This window comes from Eurytemora carolleeae, unplaced genomic scaffold (genome assembly GCF_000591075.1).
Source record: "Eurytemora carolleeae unplaced genomic scaffold, Eaff_2.0 scaffold361, whole genome shotgun sequence".
NCBI lineage: Eukaryota > Metazoa > Arthropoda > Copepoda > Calanoida > Temoridae > Eurytemora > Eurytemora carolleeae.
This window is the reverse complement of record NW_019396347.1, coordinates 51,904-78,998: the sequence shown is the minus strand read 5'-3', so window position 1 is coordinate 78,998 and position 27,095 is coordinate 51,904. Positions and strand designations below refer to the sequence as shown.

The following is a 27,095-nucleotide window of genomic DNA, read 5'->3' as shown; positions in this document are numbered from 1 at the left end:
GGAGAAAGGTTAATTGTGTATCAGGGAATTTCATAGAATTACTTGGACATGACATGGCAATTATTGAAAGATTTCATAAGTAAATTCTGATGTCCCAAAATATTCATTGAATAGTTTGGGACATGGTTTTGCCTTTAAATTTTATGCAATGAAAAAGCAAAGAAAGTGAACACTTGTTACAAATTATCATTTTCTTATCGATCTTAAGACCAATTTAATACTTATTTCGAAATATAAATTCTTCTAGAATAAATAGTCGGGCTTTAAAATATCAAAAGATTACACCATCAGTTTGCAAAATTATATAGGGGTTCGAAAATTTAAGTTTGTAGCAATAAGTACGTTTAGTTCCATTACAAAAAAAAACATACTCAAAAACTTTTGTAAGAGTTGAATTCTTCCTTAAATAAACTCCTAACTGAGTAGGAAACATAGGCTCTATTGGTAACTTCGTTATTTCACATGGATATCTTCCTAAAATATAGGTTCTATTGGTATAACTTCATTATTTCGCATTGATATCTTTCTAAAATATAGTTTCTTTTGGTTTAACTTCTTTATTTCACATGGATATCTTCCTAAAATATAGTTTCTATTGGCATAATTTCGTTATTTCACATGGATACCTTCCTGAAATATAGTTTCTATTGGTATAACTTCGTTATTTCACATGGATATCTTCCTAAAATATAGTTTCTATTGGCATAATTTCGTTATTTTACATGGATACCTTCCTGAAATATAGTTTCTATTGGTATAACTTCGTTATTTCACATGGATATCTTCCTAAAATATAGTTTCTATTGCTATAACTTCGTTATTTCACATGGATATCTTCCTAAAATATAGGTTATATTGGTAACTTCGTTATTTCACATGGATATCTTCCTAAAATATAGGTTCTATTGTAAACTTCGTTATTTCACATGGATATCTTCCTAAAATAATGGTTCTATTGGTAACTTCGTTATTTCACATGGATATCTTCTTAAAATATAGGTTATATTGGTAACTTCGTTATTTCACATGGATATCTTCCTAAAATAAAGGTTATATTGGTAACTTCGTTATTTCACATNGGAGCCTGGGGTATTTATATGAAATAATTTAATAATAATCAACACCTAAATTAATAAAATTGAAATTTTTGAAAAAAACTGATTTAAAAAAAATAAGCATTTTAACTGATTCAAAAATATACCTAAATATCGGCGAAACTTAATAAAAAACATTGTTTGTCGAGACGAAATATTATTCTTTTCCCCGAAACAAAATAGTTACTTTTTGTTCTAAGAACCTCGAAAGGAATTGAGTTTTCTATTAGATCAAATTGTCTAAGTTTGAAATATCAAACATTTAAACCATTAAATTTGAAAGATTTTGGGATTAGAAATTTTAGTTTGTGTCAAAATGGGAATTCATGAATTATCTAATAAAAAACCTTAATGGCTTGAAGTAGTTTTTCATCTCCATCTGCCCATCTTAGTATTCCATATTCTTTACCTTCAACCTAGACATTTTATTTAAAGGGACTGTTCAGATAAAATTGATATTAAAGGGACTGTTGTTGTAAATTTAAGTGACTTTCATCTAAAAAAGGGGCCTACCCGATTCAAAATGGTGTCCTTGAAATATTAATCTGAATAAAAATGTGGAAGATTCATAGTTTTTCTGAGTTACTAAGCGTTTAATTCTGATAATTTCTTCATTGTTTCTGAATCAAATAATGCACAAATCACTTTTGTTTAGAAACCACGAATGAAAATAATCGGTATTCCAAAACAAAAACATGGATATCTAATTCAAACTTCAGACAAAGCGTTTAAGGGCACTGTTGTAAATCGGACATGCCACTCCAATAATGATGATTGACTTGCAACACTACTCAAATATTAGTTCTTTTAGATTTATCAAATTGTAAAAAAAATCTGATAACTGTTTGTTTTTCCTTGACCAAATATTGATTGATTCACATTGAGAACTAAGAAAAATAAATACATAAGCAAAAATTGGCTTGGTTTGTAGGTTATTTAGATTATGCGCAAATAGAAATATGTTCAAAAATCCCATTTCAGTTTCTCCCACGGTCAGCGTTAGTGCTAGAAATTTTAAAACATTTGTAATTATATGACAAATTAACCATTTTGATCAGCATATATCTTTATATGGGTTTTTGAATGAGACGCAAAGATAAAATTATTTTTCCTATTTTAGCCTGAAAAGGGCATAATCTTAACAAATATGGGTCGATTTTTTAAAAAATAGTAAAAACTCTATCTGTAAATCTGACCATGGGAGAAACTTAGATGTGCTTTTTGCATTTATTTCTTTATGCGCATAGAGCTAAATAACCTACAAACCAAACCAACTTTTGCTCTTGCATTTATTTTTCTTGGATGTACATTGTACACATTAGATTAATTGTAAATTAACCAATATTTTGTCAAGGAAAAACATAAAAAGATCAGATTTTTTGTACAATTTGATAAATCTAAAAGATCTAATATTTGAATAGTGTTGAATAATTGTTTAAATAAGATTAAAGCCTATTTTGACCAATAATTTAACATGTTTACCTTTTCCTCCCATAACCTCTTATAATTCCCCTAAAAATATTAAATATTAAAAAACTTTCCAAAATAAAAAATACTTCATTAAGACTTGATTAATCGAAAAAAAACACCATGACAGTGTTAACAGACTAAAAAATGTTACCTCGGTGGCAAATTGAAGAAGGGTAACAAAAAAAGAACCTTTAGATAAACTTAGTTTCATGTCGCTGTGGTCTAAATGAAACAGAAAATGAATTGATGTGAGACTGTTGCAGAGTAATGCATGGATATTGGAGATGTGAGACTGTTGTAGAGTAATGCATGGATATAAGATAATGGATATATTACCCTTTCATCAAAGTACATTTTTCTATCCACGGTAAATAAGAAGTCCTGGTTAAAAATCATTGAATTTTCACTAGTACTTAGTAATACTTACTTGCTATTTTATAATTATACTAGAAATTCAAGGCGCCTCGGGCCCTTCTTTCTAGGCTTTTAGGGCGCTTCGCGCCCATCTTCTATTTAAATTGTGAACATGTTCTTTTTGTTTAAATTTTAAAACAAATAAGAAAAATTTTTGCGGATTTTAAAAATAAAATTCGCGGATTTTCATGAATTTAAATTTTTTTTACAAAATTAAAAACCTTTAAAACACATTTTTAAAAATTTTTTATCATTCATAAACCTTCCCTGTGGTCACGTGATGTCAGACAAAAAAGTTGGGCCCGATCGGTTCAGCCGTTTTGACGTTTATTGGATACAAACAAACAAACAGACACCCAAACAGACAGACAAGCCAAATTTATATATAGAAGTCTTCAACGCTATTTTATAATTATATATATTAAGTCTTCAACGCTATTTTATAATTATATATATTAAGTCTTCAACGCTATTTTATAATTAAATATATAAAGTCTTTAACTCTATTTTATGATTATATATATTAAGTCTTCAACGCTATTTTATAATTATATATATTAAGTCTTCAACGCTATTTTATAATTATATATATTAAGTCTTTAACTCTATTTTATAATTATATATATTAAGCCTTCAACGCTATTTTGTAATTATATATATAAAGTCTTCAACGCTATTTTATAATTTTATATATTAAGTTTTCAACGCTATTTTTGACGGATTTTTAAAGAGAAATTAAAATATGACTAAAGATATTTCGATACAGACATGATGTAGAGGATAGAGCACAAGTTGGATAATTAAATTTTATGCTTGGAATTCTGATCAAAAAAAGATTCTTTATCTAACACAAAAATTCAAAACATGATTGTTCTTCTAAATAGCTCTTCAATAGGATGAGTTATGATCGGGTTATGATTGAATTCATGTAAGATTTCAATATAAGATTTCAATATAAAAATATTAACTACACTTTAATTTGATCCAAGTGAATTCACAATATCAGTTTTCCAGAACTATAAATTAAAAAGTGTCAACCTAGAATATCTTCCATCTGGTTTATTGGTAGAACCGCTGTTTTACTGAAATATATATAAATAAGTACTGTGCTTGAATGGGGGGGGGGGGTAGTGGTTTAAACTTCCCCCCCCCATCACCAAAACTTTAAAGTCATTTTTCTTATAATTTTCATATTTTTTTTTATCATTTTGGAGGCTGGTTCTTGAAAACTTGTTTCATCAAAATTAAAACAAAGCTCCATTAAGGTTTACATTAAGGAGTTTTTTCCGCAAGCTCTAATTTTCCTACCCCCATTTCTTAGTAATCTGACGGTGTAAACCACAGACTAAACTGACTGCTTATCTTCTTTCACAGGGTGGGCTACGTAGTACGTAGGCCTTTAAGTTGACCCGGCACGCCATGCTACATTTTTACGATAGGTTTTTAGAGTGCCATCTCACGGCCACTTGTTGCATGTAATACCCATTCAGGGGTTAAGTTTTACAACTTTTAATGAAATACTCCAATTTTAAAAATGAAACATAAAATTTATGAATTCAGTCTTTTTTTGAAGATTTCGTGTTTCGTATCCAAAGGATCCCTTAAACATCCCTGAATAGAGATGTTTGCTGATTGGTCGAGTACAGTACTTGTACACTATAGAACATCCCTTAAATATCCCTGAATAGAGATGTTTGCTGATTGGTCGAGTACAGTACTTGTACACTATAGAACATCCCTTAAATATCCCTGAATAGAGATGTTTGCTGATTGGTCGTGTACAGTTCTTGTACACTATAGAACATGCTGTGGAAAATATCGCATATTTTAGCTAATAATCGATCACTGTAACTCTCTTATTTTGGTATAAACCTTTGATTTTCCATACTTAGACTATTTGAAGAATAGCAAACTTCTTAGCTTTAAATGTGAAAGGTCTACAAAGTCGGGTGCAAAGATATAAGGATTGACAAGTAATAGCTCGTGGCAAGAACTCAGTTCCTTCAGGGATCTAGGATATGTGTTGTTAACAGCTTACTGTGACATACAGGGTGTTCCACGAAACATGACAGTTGGTGAATAGTTTTAAATGTCTTCTACCATACTGTATAAGATATTAAAGACTTTTGGCAGTTTATTTCGTCAATTTACAACAATATGACGACCATGTGATATTTTTTATAATTCTCTTTGGCATCAAAGAAATTAACAAATCATGGAAGAAGACATTTAAAATCAATCCGCAATTGTCATGTTTCCCGGGACACCCTGTATATTAGACGTATATTACTGTTAGAACAAGAAAATAGTGGAATTCTTGTCATTCCCCGACATATTTTAACTCTATTTCTCCTTTGTTGAACCCAACCTGGTGAGATAAGTAGTTAGCTCAGCGTTGTACACTTGTACAGTTAGATAACCCAGGACCAGGCAGGATAGGAAGGTTAATCTCCAGGCCCATTTGTATCTAAAATAGGACATGGGTCGTCAGAATAATGTGACATGTTTTTTATCAAAAAAAATATGATGCAAGGTTATAATGAAAGGAAAGTTAATTGCAGTTGCGTATACTCCGCGTACATATTGAAACCAGTTATCTCTGGGCGGAATTTGTTAACAAGAATAGATAATTGATAATTTTGATAATTCACATAATTCACATAATAGTTTCCTAAGACTAGAATATTTCATTGATTTTTTATGCAAAAGATGGATCCCATGTAAGGCTTCGTTTTGTGTTAACATTACGGCCCAGAGACAGTACAACAGTACACTGCAGTACAAAAGATGCGTACACCTCTAAAATAACTTTCCTTGCATTATAACCTTCTTGAATTTATGTTTTTAAGGTAACCTTCTTTTCAATAAGCTATCTTTTAAAGGGACTGTAAAGGAAAAATGAAAGGGGGTTTAGGATGAAACCTGAGAATCTCAGGTTTTGAACGATACCTAGACATTTATCTTCTGTTCCTGCCTAAAGAGATTCTCAGGCTTCATCCTATACTTCTTTAATTTTTCCTTTACAGTCCCTTTAAAGTCTTTTAAAACGTGGTTATTAATGTGAATTTTTAAAGAAATGAAAAAATGGTTTTTAATCTTTTCTTTAAAATTGTGTAAAAAAAGAAAATTTTTCAATGAAAAAAGAAGAAAAAATCACTTTTTATACGGAAGAAGACTAGGATCAATGGTTGCCATATTTCTACAAATATATCCGACCACCTCAAGAATCTGCTCAGGAATATTTTCGTCCTAAATAAGAATGTCTAAAGAGACAGCCAACGTCACTAAAAAAATCCTGTTTACAGAACGAAATCCTCCAAAACATTCAAAGAAAACATCTCCTACTATGGAAATTATTGCGCACTGAATGCTGCCAAGGTCCTCCTTGCAGGAAACCTTTTTTTCCAAAGAAAGATCCGATGTTCATGGTGTTTTTTCCTAACTTGCGCTAGGTTTGTTGTTTTTCTCCATTAGTTCTACCATATTTAAGTTGGCATATTTAAGGCATTGCTATAATACATGGGCATTTTGAAATTAATGTGCAACTCTGGTTACTACAATCTACAATCTATATATATAATTATTTATTATTTACCGATTTGATTTATTACCTTGGCAAGAGTATCGTCTTGGGTCAAACTAAAATTTCCCGACAGGGCTTTTATCAGAAATATGTAGAGGGTTAATACAACAACACTGGCAAAAACACAAATCCAAATATTCTAAAAAATTTAAACGCTGAAAGATTTGATATAAAATGTACTTTAATACTTTAATTATACCTGCTTTAAAGGATTAACGTATGCAAGGTAGGATATTTCATTTCCAGGTTTAGCTATGAGACAATAGGCAGGCTGCAGAACCATTTTACCGCCAAAATCAGCAACCTTTAAAGAAACTGTTTAATTTTTAATCTGATTTTTCGCATAAATCTTAGGTACTTTTCCCACTGGCATTCTCAAAAAGGACAGTTATCTTAGTTGCAACTTTCCCAATTTTTTTTTTATTGTGCTTTATGCTAATGTCCAGAAATTAGTTCTCTTTCAACCTTTTGGCAATTTGGAAAATGCCCCGTAAAATTCAGCTTCGTGTAAATCACAAGGAAAAACCGAATAGGCCGTTTCATAATCGAGTTGTTTCTAAAAGTAACTTAAATACAAGTTCAAAATGTGCAGGGTTACCTAGAAAATATGAGACTTTATAAAGAATTGTAAATAATTCATTCAGTCTTTTTTTCTTACATTGATGGTTCCCTGCAGTATTTGTTTTTATTCCCAAAATTATTAAAGAACCCGTAAAAGACCTGATTTCTGGGCGAATCCCAAATTTAATCTTCAGATTATTTTGTTTAATGTCGTCATTAAAGCCTCATTCTTTCTGTGTAAACCTGTACACGTGCATGTAGACTGTGCAGTGCATGTCCGTGTAGACTATACAGTACAAGTACATGTAAACTGTGCAGTACATGTACATGTATACTGTGCAAAACTTGTACATGTACACTGTGCAGTACACGTACATGTGCACAATGCAGTACATGTGCATTTACACTATGCAGTACACGTAGATTTACACTATGCAGTACATGTACATGTACATTATGCAGCACATGTACACTGTGAGTGTGCAGTACATGTACATGTACCTATGCAGTACATGTACATGTACCTATGCAGTACATGTACATGTATACTATGCAGTAGATGTACACTGCGCAGTTCATGCAAATGTACACTGTTCAGTACATGCACATGTACACTGTGCAGTACATGCACATGTACACTGTGCAGTACATGTACATGTACATGTACACTGTGCAGCACACTGAGCAGATGCAGTACACTGAGCAGATGCAGTACACTGAGCAGATGCAGTACATGTACATGTGCTCAATGCGGCACATGTACACTATGCAGTACATGTATTCTGTTCAGTATGTGTATATACACTGTTCAGTACATGTATATACACTGTTCAGTACATGTATACACATTGTTCAGTACATGTATATACACTGTTCAGTACATGTACATACACTGTTCAGTACATGTATATACACTGTTCAGTGCATGTATATACACTAGTCAGTACATTTAAATACACTGTTCAGTACATGTATATACACTGTTCAGTACATGTATATTTACACGTGCAGTACATACCTCTGATCTAGTAAAGGTTAAGGATAAATCCGCCAGAGCAATATCAATTTCAGATCTTTCCAACATACCGATCAATCCGTTGAATTGCGACACTTTTCCTTTATTCCGAACTCCGCCTTCGACCTGAATATAAGGTACAGGGAGACCTGAATATAAGGTACAGGGAGACCTACAAATAATGAGACTTCAGAGATAACTGTATACAGTATTTTTACTGTTTGTTTACTCATGGTTCCATGATTTTCTTAATCTTAACTTTTTTGTTGATTATTTTTACCTTTGTTCCATAAATGCCGTCAATACAAGGAACCGCAGTGTAGGTAAAATTCAATAATCCTGAAATAGGAAACACGTTTAAAAAGATTTTTTAACTGTTAACATATATGCGTACCTTTCATTATTTCAAATAATTGCCCCTGGATTCCATGAAATTGTTCTTCTCTGTATCTATAAAGAAAATAATAAATGATTGTTAAAAATCTTCAAAAAATTGTCCGAAAAAAGTTTTTGAGATTTTCCCGTTTTTATTTGTTTACGTTTTTATTCAAAATTCTCAAAAATGAGAATTACGTAACGACTTCTATATCAAATTAAATCTAATTTTTGCTGTGAACATTATAACAAATTAAGCAATATTTAAAAATAAAAATTACTGCAGGAGGAGGGGGTTCAGCCCCCCTGATGTTGTTCTATTAAAATCATATTCTTAAAAATAAAACAAATGAAGACACAGTACAAATTATTTGTTTCATTTATTTAGAAATTTAAAAATTATACAGTTTAGTGAATTGTAGAAGAAATTAGAAATTTAGAAAACAATTGTAAAAAATAGATGAAATCAATCATATTTTAATGAATACGATTTTAAAATTAATTATATTGAATTTAAAAATATTCATTACTACTCTTAAAACGAATCAAGTTTCATAAAAAAACAATTACAAATCCCATTCCCAGTAACTTTTATAACAAGTCACTTATTTAGTAATACAAATATTTCCATGAATAAAGTCTGTTAACTAATGAAAGACATTCTCATATTGTCTTAGAACAATAAGTGGTATTATTTCTTAAACACAATTTTATTAGTATCCCGGTTAGAACATTTTTTCCAGATTTCAATTTGTTAAATAACATCAAAACGTTTTATTATCACTGTCAATTTTATAGATACTAAGGAGAAAGGCCACATTTTGGAAAGCTCATAAGACTCTTTTTTTGATTAACTTTTTGTCGTTATCAATTATAGGAAATGTAGTTTTTCAAACAAAAAAAAACCAGATTTTGAATCCTAAAAACTCAAAAAAATGTAGGTTTTTTTTATTAAACCATCTGACATTTGTTTTTACAATTTAAGTAAATAAGATCTAAAAGAAAAATGTTCCTACTGAACGTATGATGATGCATTTAGAAATCCAACAACCAGTTTAATTCCATGCAAATCATATCTAAAACATCAGTTTGTTTTGAAATTTGCAAACATAACAATAAATATAGAAGAATACATGTTGTATATTAAATATTTTGTGAGATTCAATCTTGTATATACTACAGTACATGCAATGGACCCATAATACTTAAGTAGGAAAAGAAATTGAAGTAATCTTGTTAATGTATTTGATGTAGGGTTTCCAGCTAAAAGGGAAAATCGATTCGCGAAAATTTTGCATTTTTCGCGAAAGTTTTCGTTTGCTGGAAACCCTAAATTTTGAGGCTGTTAAACAGTAGCTTCAAAATCAACTTCTGTGAAATTGGTCTGTGTTTACTGCACAATTGCATTGTTTAAAATCATGAACTGAAGTTAAACTTTTATTCTACAGTATTATGGGCCCCGCTGCATTGAATTTAGTGTTATCTGTGTGCGGGGAATGAAAAACAGTGGAAAAGGAAGACGACATTTAGACTCAAATCATTAAATAGTCCACTAAACAATGAACATTAAACACATCAATAGTGCAGCTGATTGTCAATCTAATGTTAAAACTATTGGCATCATAACAACGTAAAAAACACAGAAGAATGCTTAAATGTCGTCTTCTTATTCCAGAGTTTGATGGGCTCTACTGTTAATATTCCTGTTTTTCTCGTCATCCTTCTCTGCGAAATCTGTACTGTACGTAACTAGATCAGAAACTCCCTAAACAGATTATTAAAAAAGATAATGTTTGATAATTAGAAAAATTAGTTCGGCTTAAAGTGACTATAATAGAATAGACCTAATTTCAAGTGATCCTCTGTTTATAGAGTAGCACGGCCGATTTTAAATAGTAGGTCTTTTACACTTTTTCTTTTTTTGCATAAATCCGCCAGTCACTTTTAGAGGAAAGCCACAGTTGAAAATAATCAATTTTATTTTAGAAAAATATGGATATCTCAATTTTCTTTTTTGTAGGGTAATCCACATGTTGACTCTATTCAATTACAATTTTTTTCTCTGGAGATGTAGAAAATTACTTTATTGTTGTAAAATGAAATAATTTACTCTGTATTCGTGGAGTTCTTTTAAATCCCCTCTCTCATCAACGAAGAATTTTCGATTTCCTAAAACAAATAAGATTAATTGTTTAATTTTCCATAAAAATTTAATTTAAAAAAAACTGTTTTTTTTTATATCCCTGAACCCAGGAGAATAACGTCTTCAGCTTCATCTCTATCCTTCACAAACACAGCCAAACCGGTTCCTATAACAGAATAAACCGGATCCTAAAATAGAATAAACCGGATCCTAGAACAGAATAAACTGGATCCTATAATAGAATAAGAATAAACCGGATCCTAGAATAGAATAAACAGGATCCTAGAACAGAATAAACCGGATCCTAGAATAGAATAAGAATAAACCGGATCCTAGAATAGAATAAACAGGATCCTAGAACAGAATAAACCGGATCCTAGAATAGAATAAACAGGATCCTAGAACAGAATAAACCGGATCCTAGAATAGAATAAAAAGGATTCTAGAATAAAATAAACTGGAAATTAGAATAAAATAAACCGGATGCTAGAATAGAATAAACCGGATTCTAGAACAGAATTAAAAGGATTCTAGAAAAGAATAAACCGGATCTTAGAATAGAATAAACCGGATCCTAGTAAAAACCGGATCAAATGAAAAAAACAATAAAAATGAAAATAAGCAAAATTCACTATATAGAAAAAAAACTTGATAAGTTCTTTTACTAAGAAAATGTTTATAAATTTTAAGAAGTAAGTAAATAATTCTAAAAGAAATCCAAAATACGAGTACTAAGCTGTTTAATGACTCTTAAAAAAATTTTAGCTTCAACCATGAAATGTATTTGAATTTTAACAAATTAATTAAAATCAATTTTAATTCTAAACTCTTTTTTAATGGGTTATTTTTTTACCTGTAATCGTTAAATTTTTGTTCACCATCTCACAAAAATATATTAAACTTCCATGGGACATTAAACTCAACTAGAAAAATATTGTTTTAAAAGCCAGATTTAATGAATAGCGACAAGTAGCTAAACCACACATATAAAGTTCAAAAGAACTGGTTGAACCAGCGGTACGTGGTTCAAACTCTGCTGTTTATTTATTGAATACTAGCTGAAGGGCCCGGCGGTGGTCATGTCCACAAAAAGTTCAGCCCATTCGGTTCAGGCGTTGCATTGTGCCGGCTATAGGGAATGTACGATTCACAAATCTTTCATTTTATAACAATAATGATGATACCGTCGTTTTTGTAAAGCTTAAAAATAATAAAATTCAGACATTTAATTTTACAAAAAATATGAGTGAGTTGTTAAACGTACATTCTACTTTTAAATTACTTCAGTTCCTTTAGGCATTAGAAGATTGTGTTTGGTGTTTATTCTGAACCAATAGAAATTGCATAGCGGTAACATCTATCTCATCATCCAATTAGAGATAAATCCTTATATCGGCTCTATTCACTAAATGGACTACTGAACTATAGTGTTGCGCTAATTGGACTATTCAAAACCATATCTTTTGTATAAATGCCGTCGACATTCTGTAGTTTATAAGGCACACTGTACTAAAACAAACCTTATCCCGCGATATTCCTAGTTTTGCATTTATATTCTCCATAGAGAGATCATCATGAAGCAATTCCAGTTCTTCATCTTTCTCATCACAACCATACAAATATACTAAACAGATATTCTAAACAGTTATACTAAACAGAAATACTAAACAGATATACTATACTAAACAGATATACTAAACAGATATACTAAACAGATATACTAAACAGATATAATAAGCAGATATACTAAACAGATATACTAAACAGATATAATAAGCAGATATACTAAACAGATATAATAAACAGATATACTAAACAGATATCCTAAACAGAAATACTAAACAGATATAATAAGCAGATATACTAAACAGAAATACTAAACAGATATAATAAACAGAAATACTAAACAGATATAATAAACAGATATACTAAACAGATATACTAAACAGATATAATAAACAGATATACTAAACAGATATACTAAACAGATATACTAAACAGATATACTAAACAGATATACTAAACAGATATAATAAGCAGATATACTAAACAGATATACTAAACAGATATACTAAACAGATATAATAAGCAGATATACTAAACAGATATAATATAATAAGCAGATATACTAAACAGATATACTAAACAGATATACTAAACAGATATAATAAACAGAAATACTAAACAGATATAATAAACAGATATACTAAACAGATATACTAAACAGAAAACAGCCAAATGTTCTCTTTAATATTATCTTATGATGAATCAAATAGAAATTAAGAACTGTTGAAATAATTTAACGATGTTTTACCTGTTGTATCTGAATTTAATTTGTTAACAATAAGTCTGATAAGACTGGTGTTGAGCCTGGTTCCAAAAATGGTCTCGTTGATGGTTTGAGAGTCAGCTAAAACAATTCTTACAAACCCCCAAAAGGGCAGCAGACCTTTCCACATCTAAAGACACATAAAGGTTTCCCTTTTTTCAAAATAAATACAGGTTTACTCACAATAGATGAGACGGGGGTAAAACGTTATGAATGTTTTCTTTTACTTCAACTTGAAGTATTGCTCTATCTGTGTCACTGTCAGCATAATCTCTCATACATTGTAAAAAAATAGTTTTTTTGGAAAATTTTAGGTAAATTGAAATTTTAGGTTCCACACAAAATTTAGGCCCGTATCAGTTCAGCTTTTTTGACGTTTATTGGATACAAACAAACACCAAAACTAACACCAAAACAGACAATAATTTGAAGATTGTGTGGGTTTCCGCCTTAAACCTCTTCTTATTAAGTCCATATTAATATATTTTGCAAAGAATAGATAAGTTTACAGGTGCAGGTAACCCAGATTATTATATGCAGGTAACCCAGATTTTCTGAATTATGGAAACAACTTTAGCCTGTAATTTATGGCTCAGAGATGTCCCAAAAAGTCAACATTTTCGATAATTTCTGTTGAAAACCCATTGCGTTTTTATCAAAAACAGATATTCATAAATAACTTGAAAAAACGATGTTAAATGTAAAGATTACGAAGTCAAACTTCTCAAATCTAATGATTGAAATCTATATGAAAGTTTTAAAAAGGATTTTTGGCTTCATATTGTGAAGTACCTTGTCTATGAAACAAGCTAAACATATTATGAAATATCAACTAAATCCGAATGCGTCGAAAAATTATCGATGATTATAGGTTGTAATATCTGAATGCTTTGATTTTTGATACTTGAATTCAATTGATGTTTTTACGATCCGAGTCAAATTTTACAACTTTATAAATTTGCGTGGACGCTACGTTCTTCGGTATGAGTCGTTTTTAACAATTTTCTACTTATAGACGCAACAGATTTTTCACCCCTTTCATTTTTTCGCGAACGCTCCCTTTAAGGACATGGCTGCTTAGAGAAAGTATTAAATAACTAGCTTGGGAACCCAGCACTGCAATGGTTACTAAAAGTTACTCCCACCGTTTACCCGCACTTGAACGATTTTACCGGGAAACTAAATTTTCGCTATTTGAGTCGACTTACTCAACTTAAAATCTTGAAACCAAGCCAAGAACATTCCCGTGGGTCTCCTGGGTTATGATCGGACAAACAAACAGACAGACAGAAACAGAGATTACAACTTTATTTATATAGATAAGCAAATAAAAACAAACGTGATTAACCCTAATAAAGTTACAAAGAGAATTTTATATTGTAGGCATTTACTGGATTTTATTCTATGTCAAATACTGTTCGTTTTAGATAAAAAAGGGAGTCAGATCGATAAAAGAGACTAATGAGTGATATATAAACATAAAGGTCATATGTTAACCTTTAGATTGGTACAATTTTTATTGTTAAATTTCCCGTTTTTACCCCAAAATTTGCATTTTGTGTGGGTTTCTAGAATATCCTTTTACGTGGGTATTTAAACGCGAATGTAGTAAAGGGCTTTGGTTCTTTTGAAAAAACAATTCAGTTCCTACCTTTTGTTTGGAAATTTGATTGGTATTGAGATAGAATTTAACTGAAGCCAAAATTTATACACCACAAATACTTAATTATTGATAATTTTGAAATACCATTACTTTATCGCTTGAAAAAAATCTTATTTTGAAATGGTAAGGATAAATTTTTTCTCCAGATTTTGATTTTAATATCCATAGATTTAATAGACAGGACATGATGACAGAGGTACAGTCTACAGATATCGTGAGGAGCATTTACTTGGCTAGCTTTTTAAAAAAACTTTAAAGGGGGTTGGACAATGGGCAATTTACACAAACCTGAAAAGTTTTAAAAGTTAAAAAATTGTGTATTTTAAACATTTGCTTTTCATGCCAAATTTTGACCTGAGAAAAGATATATGCAAAAAAAAACGATCCAAATTAAAACGACCGTTTTTCTGTCTGCTTTTTCCTTATATTTTTTTGGGGATGGACATTTTGCTGTTTGTAACAAGCAAATTTTAACAGAGTAAAGCTTTTGAAATGGGGGAACCTTTGTTTGTAAGGTGCCTTTTAAAGTAAAAAAACCCCCCTATTTTTATATACAAAGCATGAGATATTACAAATAAGCAATCACAATTTACTATGTAGTTTGGACCCGCCTAACCAGGGTTGGTTGTTTTAATTTAAACAGAAATAAAGTTTCAAATATTTTAGTTTTTTTATATAAAATTTATTCACACGATATACAGTTAGGTTTTTCGCATTTAAACCTCTCATAATTTTCAAGATAAATATTGATTACTCTTTGTTTAAATATTTTTGCAGATTTAGTTTCTTTAAGGTCAATTTCAATTTCATTCCACTATTTAGGAAACATTGCGGACGGAAAGCTTTCTAATTTTAAAACCCGTTCTAATTTATATGATTTTGTTCTATTCGGTTCAGCTGTAAGTTCTAGAAAAATAAAAGTTACTGGCCATCATAAAGTATGACTGGGCACATCGAAAAAAACAAATTTTAGCATTTTATGTGTTCGCGAAAAATGAAAGAGGGTAAAGGCTGATATTGAATTGAATTCGATATAGATCGCTACTAATTTTACTTCTATCTGTTGCGTCATGAGAAGAAAAATGGTTTTAAAACATATAATCATTAGTCCGTATAAATTCACAGAGTTGCATTATTCCACTCAGATTGTAAATAGTTTTAACAAGGAACACGTAATAAAGGACGATTGCTAAAAGACTTGTTATTATTTTTAACTTAATTTCATTTCAGCTTTTAAATTTTCATTTTTGCTTATTTTTTTTTAAAATGTTGGTCTTCAAATATACTGAATAGACGATTAACTATAATTTATTTATATTCCTCATTTTATTATTTTATTTTTATTTCCTATAAATTTTAATTTCATACGTTTTTGATTAAAAACTACTATATTTAATCATTTATTGTTTATTTTTCAGGAAACCGGGAAAACTTGGAAACCCAGTGTTATTTTTCATATTCATTCATATTTTTATTCAACTACAAAGCAAGAGATAATAGAAATAATAAATCACAATTTACTCTGTAGTTTGGACCCGCCTAACCAGAGTTGGTTGTTTTGATTGGTTGGCCCAAAATATATATATAAAAGGCTTCTAATGTTAATTTTATCTAGTTTGTAAAAAACTAACAAGATTCTAGGTATGAATTCAGAAATTTTTAAACGGATCATTTATAAGAAGCCTTAAAGAGAAAGTTATATGCTGGGGGTTTTTGTTCGATGATATTGGATGGGTCAAACTGCAGAACAATCCAGAGATGATTTCAAGGATGTACGAGGTCTGGAAGTCTTTAGCTACCAAAATTCCAGAAGAAATTCTGAGGCGAAGCATTTTTCAAAATGTCTTCAATACAATTAATTTCAAACTAATCATTCAGATATTACAATCTACATATTTAGCATGGGTGATATTTCAAAATATTTTTGTTTTTGTTTATATATTAATTAATATTTCATTGAAAACTTGTTTTTACGGCTGGCACTGGATTTTTGAACATTCCTGGAAAATATGAAGATGTGTCTTCGTTATCAAAAATCCTCGAAATGAATAAGGAATGAATATTACAGAAACGGGAGGAACTTACCAATTAAAAAAAACCGGTTTTTGATTTTTCTCCACTATCCAAGAAAGAACGGTTCAAGAAGAAAATCAAAAGTGTGTCCATTGGATACTCAGATTAAGTGATCGGGATTAAGGATATATCATTATAAAGTTTTCAGCTCTGAATAAAGAATTAAATTGGCCAGCCATTTTACTGTTTTTACCGCTACGTTTGGTGTTTTTAAACCATTTTCAGCTAAATGGTTATAACTCTGATAATTTTTTTAGGGATTTTAAAATGTGATCCTATTTTGGAAATTATTTAACTTGGCCTTAACCATATTCGACAGATTTTTTTTTTTTTTTTGATGGTCAAACATTTGAAAAAAGTCTTTTTCACCTTTTGCCAGCTACATCTGGGAGTGGCTAACTTTTTCTTTTACAAAACCAACACCATACTATTTAATGGTATTCTGACAATTTATAAAATGGCCTTAAAAATTTTTATTGACACATTCAGAGGCAAATTTGCAAGGAATTGGCGAATAATTCATGTTAAATAAATCAATTGTTTTTCACAGATGTACTATGTTGTTTATCCAGAAAACTCCCAGTTTACTTCTAGTTTATTCCCAGTATACACTCAATTATCATTCCCTTTAATTCTAGGTGACATTCTGTTTATTCCTGATTTGAACTCAGTTCTCATCTAGTTTATTTCCAGATTGCACTGAGTTCTCATCTAGTTTATTTCGAGATTACACTCAGTTCTAATCCAGTTTATTTCCAGATTGTACTCAGTTCTCATCCAGTTTACTTCCAGATTGCACTCAGTTTTCATCTAGTTTATTTCCAGATTGCACTCAGTTTTCATCTAGTTTATTTCCAGATTGCACTGAGTTCTCATCTAGTTTATTTCGAGATTACACTCAGTTCTAATCCAGTTTATTTCCAGATTAAACTCAGTTCTCATCCAGTTTATTTCCAGATTAGCTAGCCACTGGAATGGAGAGGGTACCCCCCAAGTTTTAGCCTGATCCCTTGAAAACTCTAGGCTGGGCAAGTGCACCAGCCTCTGGTTGCAAAAAGTTTTAGCCTGATCCTTTGAAAACTCTCGGCTGGGCATTGAATACAGTAACGGGCAATTACACGGTTTTGGGTTCAAGTGTGCCAGTCTCAGGTTGCAAAAAATGTTCAAATTTTCAAAGTTCTCGGATCTGCACCAAAATTGAATACAATTGTGAAAATGCGCGTATAGGCAGGCTCTGCTGTTCCATTTGGATCGCTTCACATACGAGGGTGCCAGAGCGTCGGGAAACCTGTCGGTCACAGGGTGCAATTCAAATTTAGCCAGCTAGTTGTGTACACTGTACAGTGTACAGTCTTCAGACGTTAAAACGGAGCAGTATACCAAATGAATACTCCCCATCTACGGAGATTAATGTGATAGACAATTAAATAAAACATTTATTAACTCATATGCAAACTAGAATTAATTTTCTGAGACTCATTTCCAAAATAAGAATCCATATTCGTGTCGATAGAGTATTCTAGAAGGTAGAGGAACCAAGGAACCAAGGACAGAGCAAAGACGATGAACATTAGCTCTAGAATCAGCTGAAAACAGGTAGGCTTGCGCGGCAACCGCTCATATTCATCCTTTGCACATGCGGCTTCAAGGATTTTGTTTATGTATTCTAGTTCCAACTCTATACTTCTAAAGGCACAAAATAATTAGATTTGTAATAATTTTGTAATAAAAAACAAAAATGTTTTAAAAAACTACTACACACAGCTTTAGTTTGCCTAGCCAAAAGTAATATTACTCCCCTTTTTGGTATTGGTAAGCATTTAATTGCTATATCAATGATTACTTACTGATACTGCTTTCGTCGAGATAAGAAGTTATTATGAATCTCGGCATCAAAGGTTGGATCAAAAGCTGGGATCTTGTACATGCATTTACTGGTTTCAACTCGTTTTCTTTTTTTCCGCTCCCGGTTTGCACGTGTCATCTGAGCAATTATTGCCGCCATTTTGCTTTCTTATTATCTATAAATACAGTATTTTCAAAATAAATATTTTTTATCTGAATATTTTCAGTTTACAGATCTGTGTCTGAAATCTGTTGTAAGAGAGTAATTTAAGGCGTATTTTCTACAGCAGGACCAACTCCGTAAATAATTTACATTTATCAGACATTTTTAGATTTTATTTTAGACTTAATTTGTTATGCATGTATAGTCAATATATCAGCAGAAAGCATAGTAAATATCCAAATCTTGAAACTAAACCTATTCAAATCTATATTTTTAAAATGAAAATTCCAGAAAATAAAACCCTAAATCATCCCTAACATAAACCCAGCTAGATGTGTGTAGTGTTACATAAAACTAGAAAACTGGTCGATTGGCTGATCAACTTACTGAAAAGAAATTGATTCTTTGCCACAAACTCTGATTTTCTAATCAACCAACTGGTGTAAACCTTAGATATTTTAAATTATGTATTCTGTTAGATAAAATAGTCTAAGTTTGAAAAATCAAAGGTTTCCACTATCAGGTTGCAGACCATGGGTTAGATAATTTAAGTCTACAGTCAGAACTCTAAAGTTCTTTATTTCTCCTCTATCTAGCTGTCACAATGGTATACTGAGGGAAGATGAGGAAATGAGAGATGCTTGAATTATTAATAAACATTAGACACGCAATGATTGTAACCAGAGATGAAAACTTTAGAATGAGATATCCTTAATCCTGATCGCTTAATCTGAGTATCCAATGTACACCCTTTCGATTTTATTCTTAATCCCCTTTTTGGATGTCCATACTGTATAAAAGTTACGTTGATAACAATTACAGATACAATGCTATATCGATTAAACTAATATCCAATTGAATTAAAGTCAGCTGTTCACAAGCCGGCTTTTAGAGCATTTAAACAAATATAAATTTAATCATGTTAATATAAACAGCTATTAAGAAATATACTATATCACATTTTAGGACTATCATCATTTTAAACGAGTCTTAACAAACATTAATCCAAAAGTTAAATTTATTTTATTGATGTTAAGTTTAATTTTGATATGATACAATTTAAACCAGAAAAAAACTGGTGTTTTCAAAATTTCAAGAGTTATAACTCTTAACATGATACGCTGATTGGTTGAATTTTATACTTCTTTCTTGGATATCGAATGCGTATTAAAATAATCTCGGGTTTAGTAAAACCAGGAGTTTAAGCGTTAATCTTGATATCCATCATTCTAAATTTTTCAGCTCAGAGATGAAAACTTTAGAATGAGGATAGCGAGATCAATGCTTGATCCTCTCTTTTTGCTTATCTCAAGACTAATTAGTCTTTAGACAAATCTTTAGAGATTAGAGATGCGCTCTTTAACTTTTGAAAAACCGGTTTTTAATTTTTCCGCATTTGTGTTGTCATGTTTATAGTTGGACTAATGATCGATTGAACGAACGTAAGTTTTGGATAAATGTTTATTAAGACTAACGTTCGTTAGGACTATAGTCCTCAAATGTGATAAAATATGTTTTTAAATAAATTCATATTAACATGATTACTTTTATAATGGTTTAAATGCTCTAAAACCTGGCTTGAGAACAGCTGGCTTTAGTTCAATAAGGATATTATAGTCCAATTGATATAGCATATTATCTGTACTTATTATTAAAACGTAACTTTAATACAGAAGGGGTATCCAAAAGAGATGATTAAGAAGACACAAGCGTAGCTATCAAACAAGCTATTACTCAGGCTCTAAATGCCACACAGGGACTCAACTTGAATATTTCAACGGGGGTACAATAACTCTACACTGTAATCAAAGAGGAGTTCTAATTCTAACCAGATGTATTAGAGGTTTTTATCTTACAAGTTAAAGTTAATAGACGTAATTTCAATTCCTATGTTGTTATCTATATTACATGATTACAGTTGAAATAGACGCATATAAGATGTGCATATTTATAGAATTAGCAAGGATAGATATAACATAGTTAAGCTATCTCCACACATGTTTATAAGTTGAATGGTTTTTACGTAGAAGTTTACAAACAAAGATAATTAATAATGTACAATGTACTGCAAGTTTACAGAATATCATGTGACCCAATATTTATCAAAATTAACGTCAGTTGGAATAATACTCAAATTTGATTACGGTATGAGAGTAATTGTTTCTTGGTTAGGGAACGAGAAGCGTCCTGAATCCGTTTCTTGAAAGATAGGTAAAGATTGGGAATTATGTTGATTTGTATCTTGTAAGACAGATACCTGAGAATACAGACTGAGTCGTATCCAGATCCATATTGACTATGGTATTTGTGTGAACCTTGAGTTCCTGATTGAGTTGTACCTGGATTGGTACTGGTCTAAAAGTATTAACCGGAGTAGGGCATTTACTGCATTAGTACATATTTTAACATGACGCCTAGCTGCGTTCTTGGTTACTCAATTTTGTGTATTGATTAATGATTGTATTGAGAGGAATCAGTTTCAGGTTTCCTTTCAATAAGACCCAGACAACAAGTTTTGTCGATGGGTAGACTTGTGAATATAATGAGCAAGTTTTCTTTATAGATGTTTATTTTCAACCTTCTCATTTACACTAAACACTTGTCAACAGCACATAACTGAAATATACAAAATAGTTAAGATATATAACTTGATAAATATGCATACACTTATGCATACAATCTAAAGGTTATTTAAGGTTTACAACTTTTACCTTTTTATATTGATAAATTCATCTTGGAAACTGTCTCCACACCTGTGAAAGGTGCGGAGTTTAAATGGAAACTACCTGCTTTGTATTGTAAGATAGACAAACAGTAATGTCGTCTTTTATAAATATATCAAAGCTAAACAATGATTATAATCGGATTGCTTTTCCTAAACTTTGAAATATTCGTTTTAACACATTCATTTTAAAGTATTTTTTTGCATATATTTGCATATATTTGCTATAAAAGCAAATATTATGAATAAAGTTTTTAAATATTTACTTTTCTTACATTGTGCCAAATTTTGAGTTTGAGGGGAAATATATGCAAAAATGTGTTGAATATGATCTGTTTAATACTACAACTTTTATACAAAATTGCATATATATATATATGAATTTTCGTATAAATTTGACACAGTTTTATTTTAATTTCTTGAGACAGGAACGTCAGACGGTCAGATAGATGCCTTATATGTATCGTTCAACGCCTGACATTCTCAGGTTTCATTCTATACCCCCTTTCATATTTTCCTTTACAGTCCCTTTACACTCTTGGCAATATTCGCTTTTAACACATTCATTTTAAGTTTCTTTTTGCATATTTTTTCCCTCACGGTCAAAATTTGACATAGTGTTATAAAAGCAAATATTAAGAATGAAGTTTTTCAATATTTAATTTTCTTATTTTGTGCCAAATTTTGAGTTCGAGGGGAAATATATTCAAAAAAAGAAACTAATCAGACCAAAATGATGAACAACACTGTTGAAAAGTCAAAAATATTTAATAAAGTTTTTAGTAAAATCTTACAAATTTTTAAATTATTTTTAGATTTCTCCTTTAAACAAATCTTTAAAATTTTACAGCAAGAGTTTGTTTATGCATTTACTTAATGCTTGACAAAAAATTAAGCCAATAACGATTTATTCGTACTGAAAAGTGTACACACATTTATCTATGATGTAAGTACTAGTTTAAATATTTTTTTTTTTTTTATTTTCCGATAAATAGTTCCACCAAAAAAATGCAAAAAAGGCAAACACTTATCATTATTCGAATTAAATAACATTAGATTAATGGATTATTGAAATAAAATTCTATAGAAATTGTGTGTTTTTTTACACAGACATATAAGCTAATTTAATATTTCATTAGTATTGTTTCGTAAATTTGAAAGTATATTACAAGGGTTCCATAACTGCTTTTATGCAAAAGTTTAAATTGTAGAATTTTAGATTTCCAGAAAATATTTTACAACATTAAAAAGATTGTCCTGAAAGGTATACCATAGACAATTGTAACATATTATAATTTTCTAATCACAACATTATTAAAAACTGTTTACATCATATGGTTAAAAGTCTGTAGGGATTAGAAAAATAGAGGTTGTGGTATTTAGTTACAATTTGCCTCAAATTTCATACATTAAAATTAAAAGCCTTGTTTACTCCTATATTAAACATCTACGAGAAAGCTATAATAAAACATGAATTTAAAATTTTAGATTGCTAATGCTTGTAAATTATGTTCACAACAATGACATTTATTTGATAATACTGCTTTGTCGATTTACAAATGATTTAGTGCTACTTAGCTCCACGTGTTCATTATTACTCTTTTCAGCAGTTTTGGAAGACTTTGGACTTGTTATAATAAGTTTTGGAAAAGGATTCTTTATCAGACCTCCATCCATTTCATCAAAATCTACAGCTGATGAATATGGCGAAGAATCTGTACTTTTTAATAATTTCAAGAAAAGTGGATTACTTTCATGCCAAATATCATTGCTGAAAACTTGACTGTAGAGGTTGATATTGTAATCAACCCCTTCCTCCAGATCAATTGGAAGTTGGAATGTTACATATTCTCCTTCTACAGAAGGAATTAAGAAGTCTTGAGACTTCTCTTCACCCTTGATCTTAAACTTGTATTGTTGAACTGATTTTGTTACAGACTTTTTCCAGGCAAACTCTTGGTTTTCATGATGAATGACTCTTAGCTCAGATGGAGGACAGGGTTTGGTGACAAAAAGCCCCTTTGCAACACGGCTGTACAGAATGTCAGAGTTGTAGCTCATCATAGTTCGTAAGTGTATTTCATACAGAGCGCCTGCATGAGGAAGATTTGAGAGTTGAATACTTGTTTCAGCCACTATTTTTTCAGATTTAAACTTATTATCATCAGTTTCTCCCAGATATTCTATACAAACTGCATAACTCAAATCCTTAGCGTTCAAATATGGACATTCCCATTGAAGCTTTAAAGCAAATGGTTCAGACTTAACAAGATGGAAATTAGATGGTGGGCATGGTAGTGACATAAAGTTCTTGTGAACCTGTACACTCTTTTCTGTGTGAACTATTCGGTTTTCTGCATCTCGCAGTCGACAAATAGATGCCAAACCAATAATATATTCTTGACCATGAGCAAGATCAGAAAATGTATACCTAAATGTATGGGGGTTAAGAATATCCTTCACCAGTTCGATTCCCGAAGCATTCCTTAACTCTACTTCATAGCCTTCTAAAAAGCTGTGCCCGTTGTCATTCTTGTGGGGTTGCCAGTACACAACAACTTGATCTTCTTGATACAATACCTTTGTATTATTTTCATCTGGGGGATTAGGAAGAGTCAGGCAAGTCATTACCGGTGTAAGTCTTGCAAGACAACATTGATTACCAGAAACACTTTGAAGTTGAACTTCGTATGCTTCTCCAGGATACAGATTTTGAATTGTATACTGAACACTATCTTTAGACAAATCCAGATCTGTTCTTGTATTATCTTGAATAGAACTTGGAGCAGGTGATAGTTTACATATCAATAACCGGAATTTATCAAAATCTCCTTTTGGTTTAATCCAAGAAACCTTGAGGCGAGAACCCTCATTTTCTGGGGATGCCTCTGTGTTTACCCTAAGGTTTTGAGGAGGGTGGGGAGGAAGATGAGTTCTGATTGTTGCTCCTTTCATCTTAGCATCACTAATGATTGCTGAAACTGTTATCAAGTATTCCTTAGTGCCTCCTTCAAGGTTTTCAAACTCTGCAATATAGTTCTCATTTTTAAGAACATCTTTGTAGTTTTCTCCATCTTTCTTCGGAAAAATTGTTGCTACAAACTTCTGAAGACAGAGATGATGATATTGTTTACCATTTACTTTTTGTAGTGGAGGTGGTTTCCAGGTGATACTTAATGTTGATTCAGTCATTTTTAAATCTTTCATGTCAATTTGTGGAACGCAGAATTGTGTGAATCTTGGTGCAATGTAAGTTAAGACTCTGAGAGTGGCAGGAATACCACAGTTGTGAGCAATCATGTCAAACAAGAAGAGAAAATCCATTCCATTCGACTTGACGAGTATTTGCTTCTCAGATTCTTTTAAATTTCTAACTATATTTGTTATGATTCGAAGACCAGACTTTTCCCAAATCCAAATAAGGGCAGCTAAATTAAGAACTATTATGATGACAATAAAGGATGAAAATGTAGACAACAATGTCCAAATAACATCAAATCTTTTTTGTTTACACTGCATGGTAACATTTGTATTAACAGTTATTCCAAGAGGAATGCTACAGTATCCGAGGTTATCTGAAGAATTAGTAATATAGTCCATGTTGATGTAGAAATATAGAACACCTAAAACAATCTGAACAACATTTTTGGACAGGTAGCAATTGTAGAACCAGTTACTGGTTTTTAGGGCTCCAAGAATTTCCTCTCTTTGTCTCAAACGAAGAATCTTATCGATAGAAATAATATTTCCCGCAAAGTCCTCGGCAACATCTGGATCCTTGCCCATTAATGTTTCTTCAACAACAGACTTGTAAAATCTTTCTAATCTTTGGCTCAGCCGTGGAACAAACTGAACTATCTTTTCAAAAAATATCAAAGATAAAACTTCGATCATAATAATGAACGGACTGTAGTTGGAGAAACCAGGGAAATGATGAGAGCTATCTTGAAACACTTGGTGGTGACATCCTTCATCTTGTGCTGCATAGTTAGCTAGTGTTACATGAAAGGGTCCAGCTAGAACCTTGAGATCAAACTCCCCATCACAATCAACCACAACACATACAAGATCTCCTGACTGTAGATTAGCTCCTATTCGGATGGCAATCGCTGAAAGTGTAAAAATTAGAAAAATCAATTAAGAAAAAAAAGGAACCGAGATCTGATTTTACTCCCTATATCTTTGCAACCCAATATGGTAGACCTTTAATATTTTAAACTATGAGTTCTGTTAGATTTAAGAGTCGAAGTTTAAAATATAAGGCTTACACCATTAGGTTGAAAAGATTTAGGGATTAGAAATTTGAGTTTGTGACTAAAACTCAGTTCTATGGTACAAAATATTTTAAAAGTTTTAAAATTCGCTATTTTTATTATTTTATTATTTGTTTCTTACCTAAAGCAGCGGCAAGTACCATGCACTTGAAAATTTGATCTTTTATCACATCAACAGTATTCTTAAACACCTGAAATAAAATTATTCGTAAAAAATTCCAAGATTTTCTCTTTCGGCGACTTTTTTCCCTAAGTTGACATACTTTGAAAAAATAAATTACTTTGCTTAAAATGAATGCCTAGAAAAAGATTGATTCAGTAAATTTCAGATTCTAACATTGTGAATACATACAGAGGGCCACACAGAACTTCACGGGCAAAGAAAGACATGTCGTCTTCTTAAACTTTATGTCAGCATTTAATTATGAATCGCATTTTAAAAGTATGGTTCTGAATTATCATAAAATACCGATTGTCTTAACATCACCAAAATGTGGTTTTTTTATTTATCGAAAAAAATATTCTTTTATTACTTACATCTTAATTCTTCACGTTTTTTAAGAGACTAAAGTGGTAAACCATAATTTAAATATATATTGTGCAATCTTTTCGTTATAAAAAAGCCATTACACAGAAGAGCTTTGTGAAAATAGCTCCGAGCTATTAAAGCTCTCCTGCTGCAGTAGTCTTACATGACTTTAATATACTAATTTTTTGTTACATAATATCTCTTATGACTTATTATTACTGCAGAAAATATATGAATTGAATTGAATTAAAAACGATATTTTTTAAGCTCCTAAACAACTTGTTATGCATAAAAGGAAAACACTGCAACATATTCTCTATATCTCTCACCCTATTCCAGGCTGGATCTGATAACCAATCTTTTGCTGTTGTTTCTAATGACATTCTTAAACATTTAGATTAATTCATTCTATTCTTCTTCTGAAAATAGCTTAAATTAAAATTGTCGTCCTTTTTTTTTAAAGAACCTGATTACATGGTAGTAGGATATCCTGTTTTTTATAACAAAAAATTGATTATTTTCAATTGTGTGTCATCTGTAAGTGCGGATGTTTGCAGCACGGGTAACGAAGGAGATTATCAGAATTCTACACTTTTCATAAATAACGACGATATTCTCCTCATTAGTAGTTCGGATGCTCGGCACTGTTGTAAATTGGACATGCACCTTTGGAAAATAGGTCTCTTGAGATTACGTCTGTAGTCCCTTTAAAGGGATTCTAAAGGAAAAATAAAAGGCTGAAAGACTGAAACCTCAATATTTTAGGAGTTTATCAAGTCCCATGAAAGTTCTATCTAATGTTCCTGTCTCGAGAAATTGATACAAAACTGTGTCAAAATATA

The 27,095-nt window shown here is 31.1% G+C and overlaps 3 protein-coding genes across 3 annotated transcripts; all 3 read right to left on the bottom strand.

Moving 5' to 3' along the window:
* Window positions 1–1,017: 1,017 nt before the first annotated feature.
* On the bottom strand, window positions 1,018–13,114 carry LOC111701431 (glutamate receptor ionotropic, kainate 2). Its single transcript, XM_023472713.1, has 19 exons — window positions 12,970–13,114; window positions 12,176–12,279; window positions 11,509–11,578; window positions 10,756–10,821; window positions 10,623–10,681; window positions 10,216–10,277; window positions 9,529–9,588; window positions 8,532–8,587; window positions 8,418–8,476; window positions 8,141–8,263; window positions 6,761–6,865; window positions 6,590–6,700; window positions 6,136–6,227; window positions 5,347–5,445; window positions 4,017–4,060; window positions 2,716–2,786; window positions 2,577–2,606; window positions 1,442–1,510; window positions 1,018–1,038 (listed from the first exon to the last, which is right to left on the bottom strand). Exons 1-19 carry the CDS (start codon window positions 13,112–13,114, stop codon window positions 1,018–1,020), a joined length of 1,446 nt encoding a protein of 481 aa, XP_023328481.1.
* Window positions 13,115–18,143: 5,029 nt separating this feature from the next.
* Window positions 18,144–18,747, bottom strand: LOC111701452 (uncharacterized). The gene is made up of 2 exons (XM_023472743.1): window positions 18,568–18,747; window positions 18,144–18,406 (listed from the first exon to the last, which is right to left on the bottom strand). Exons 1-2 carry the CDS (start codon window positions 18,723–18,725, stop codon window positions 18,160–18,162), a joined length of 405 nt encoding a protein of 134 aa, XP_023328511.1. The 5' UTR covers window positions 18,726–18,747; the 3' UTR covers window positions 18,144–18,159.
* Window positions 18,748–22,413: 3,666 nt separating this feature from the next.
* LOC111701451 (uncharacterized) lies at window positions 22,414–26,668 on the bottom strand. Its single transcript, XM_023472742.1, has 3 exons — window positions 26,583–26,668; window positions 25,846–25,915; window positions 22,414–25,559 (listed from the first exon to the last, which is right to left on the bottom strand). Exons 1-3 carry the CDS (start codon window positions 26,634–26,636, stop codon window positions 22,978–22,980), a joined length of 2,706 nt encoding a protein of 901 aa, XP_023328510.1. The 5' UTR covers window positions 26,637–26,668; the 3' UTR covers window positions 22,414–22,977.
* Between the last annotated feature and the right edge of the window lie 427 nt (window positions 26,669–27,095).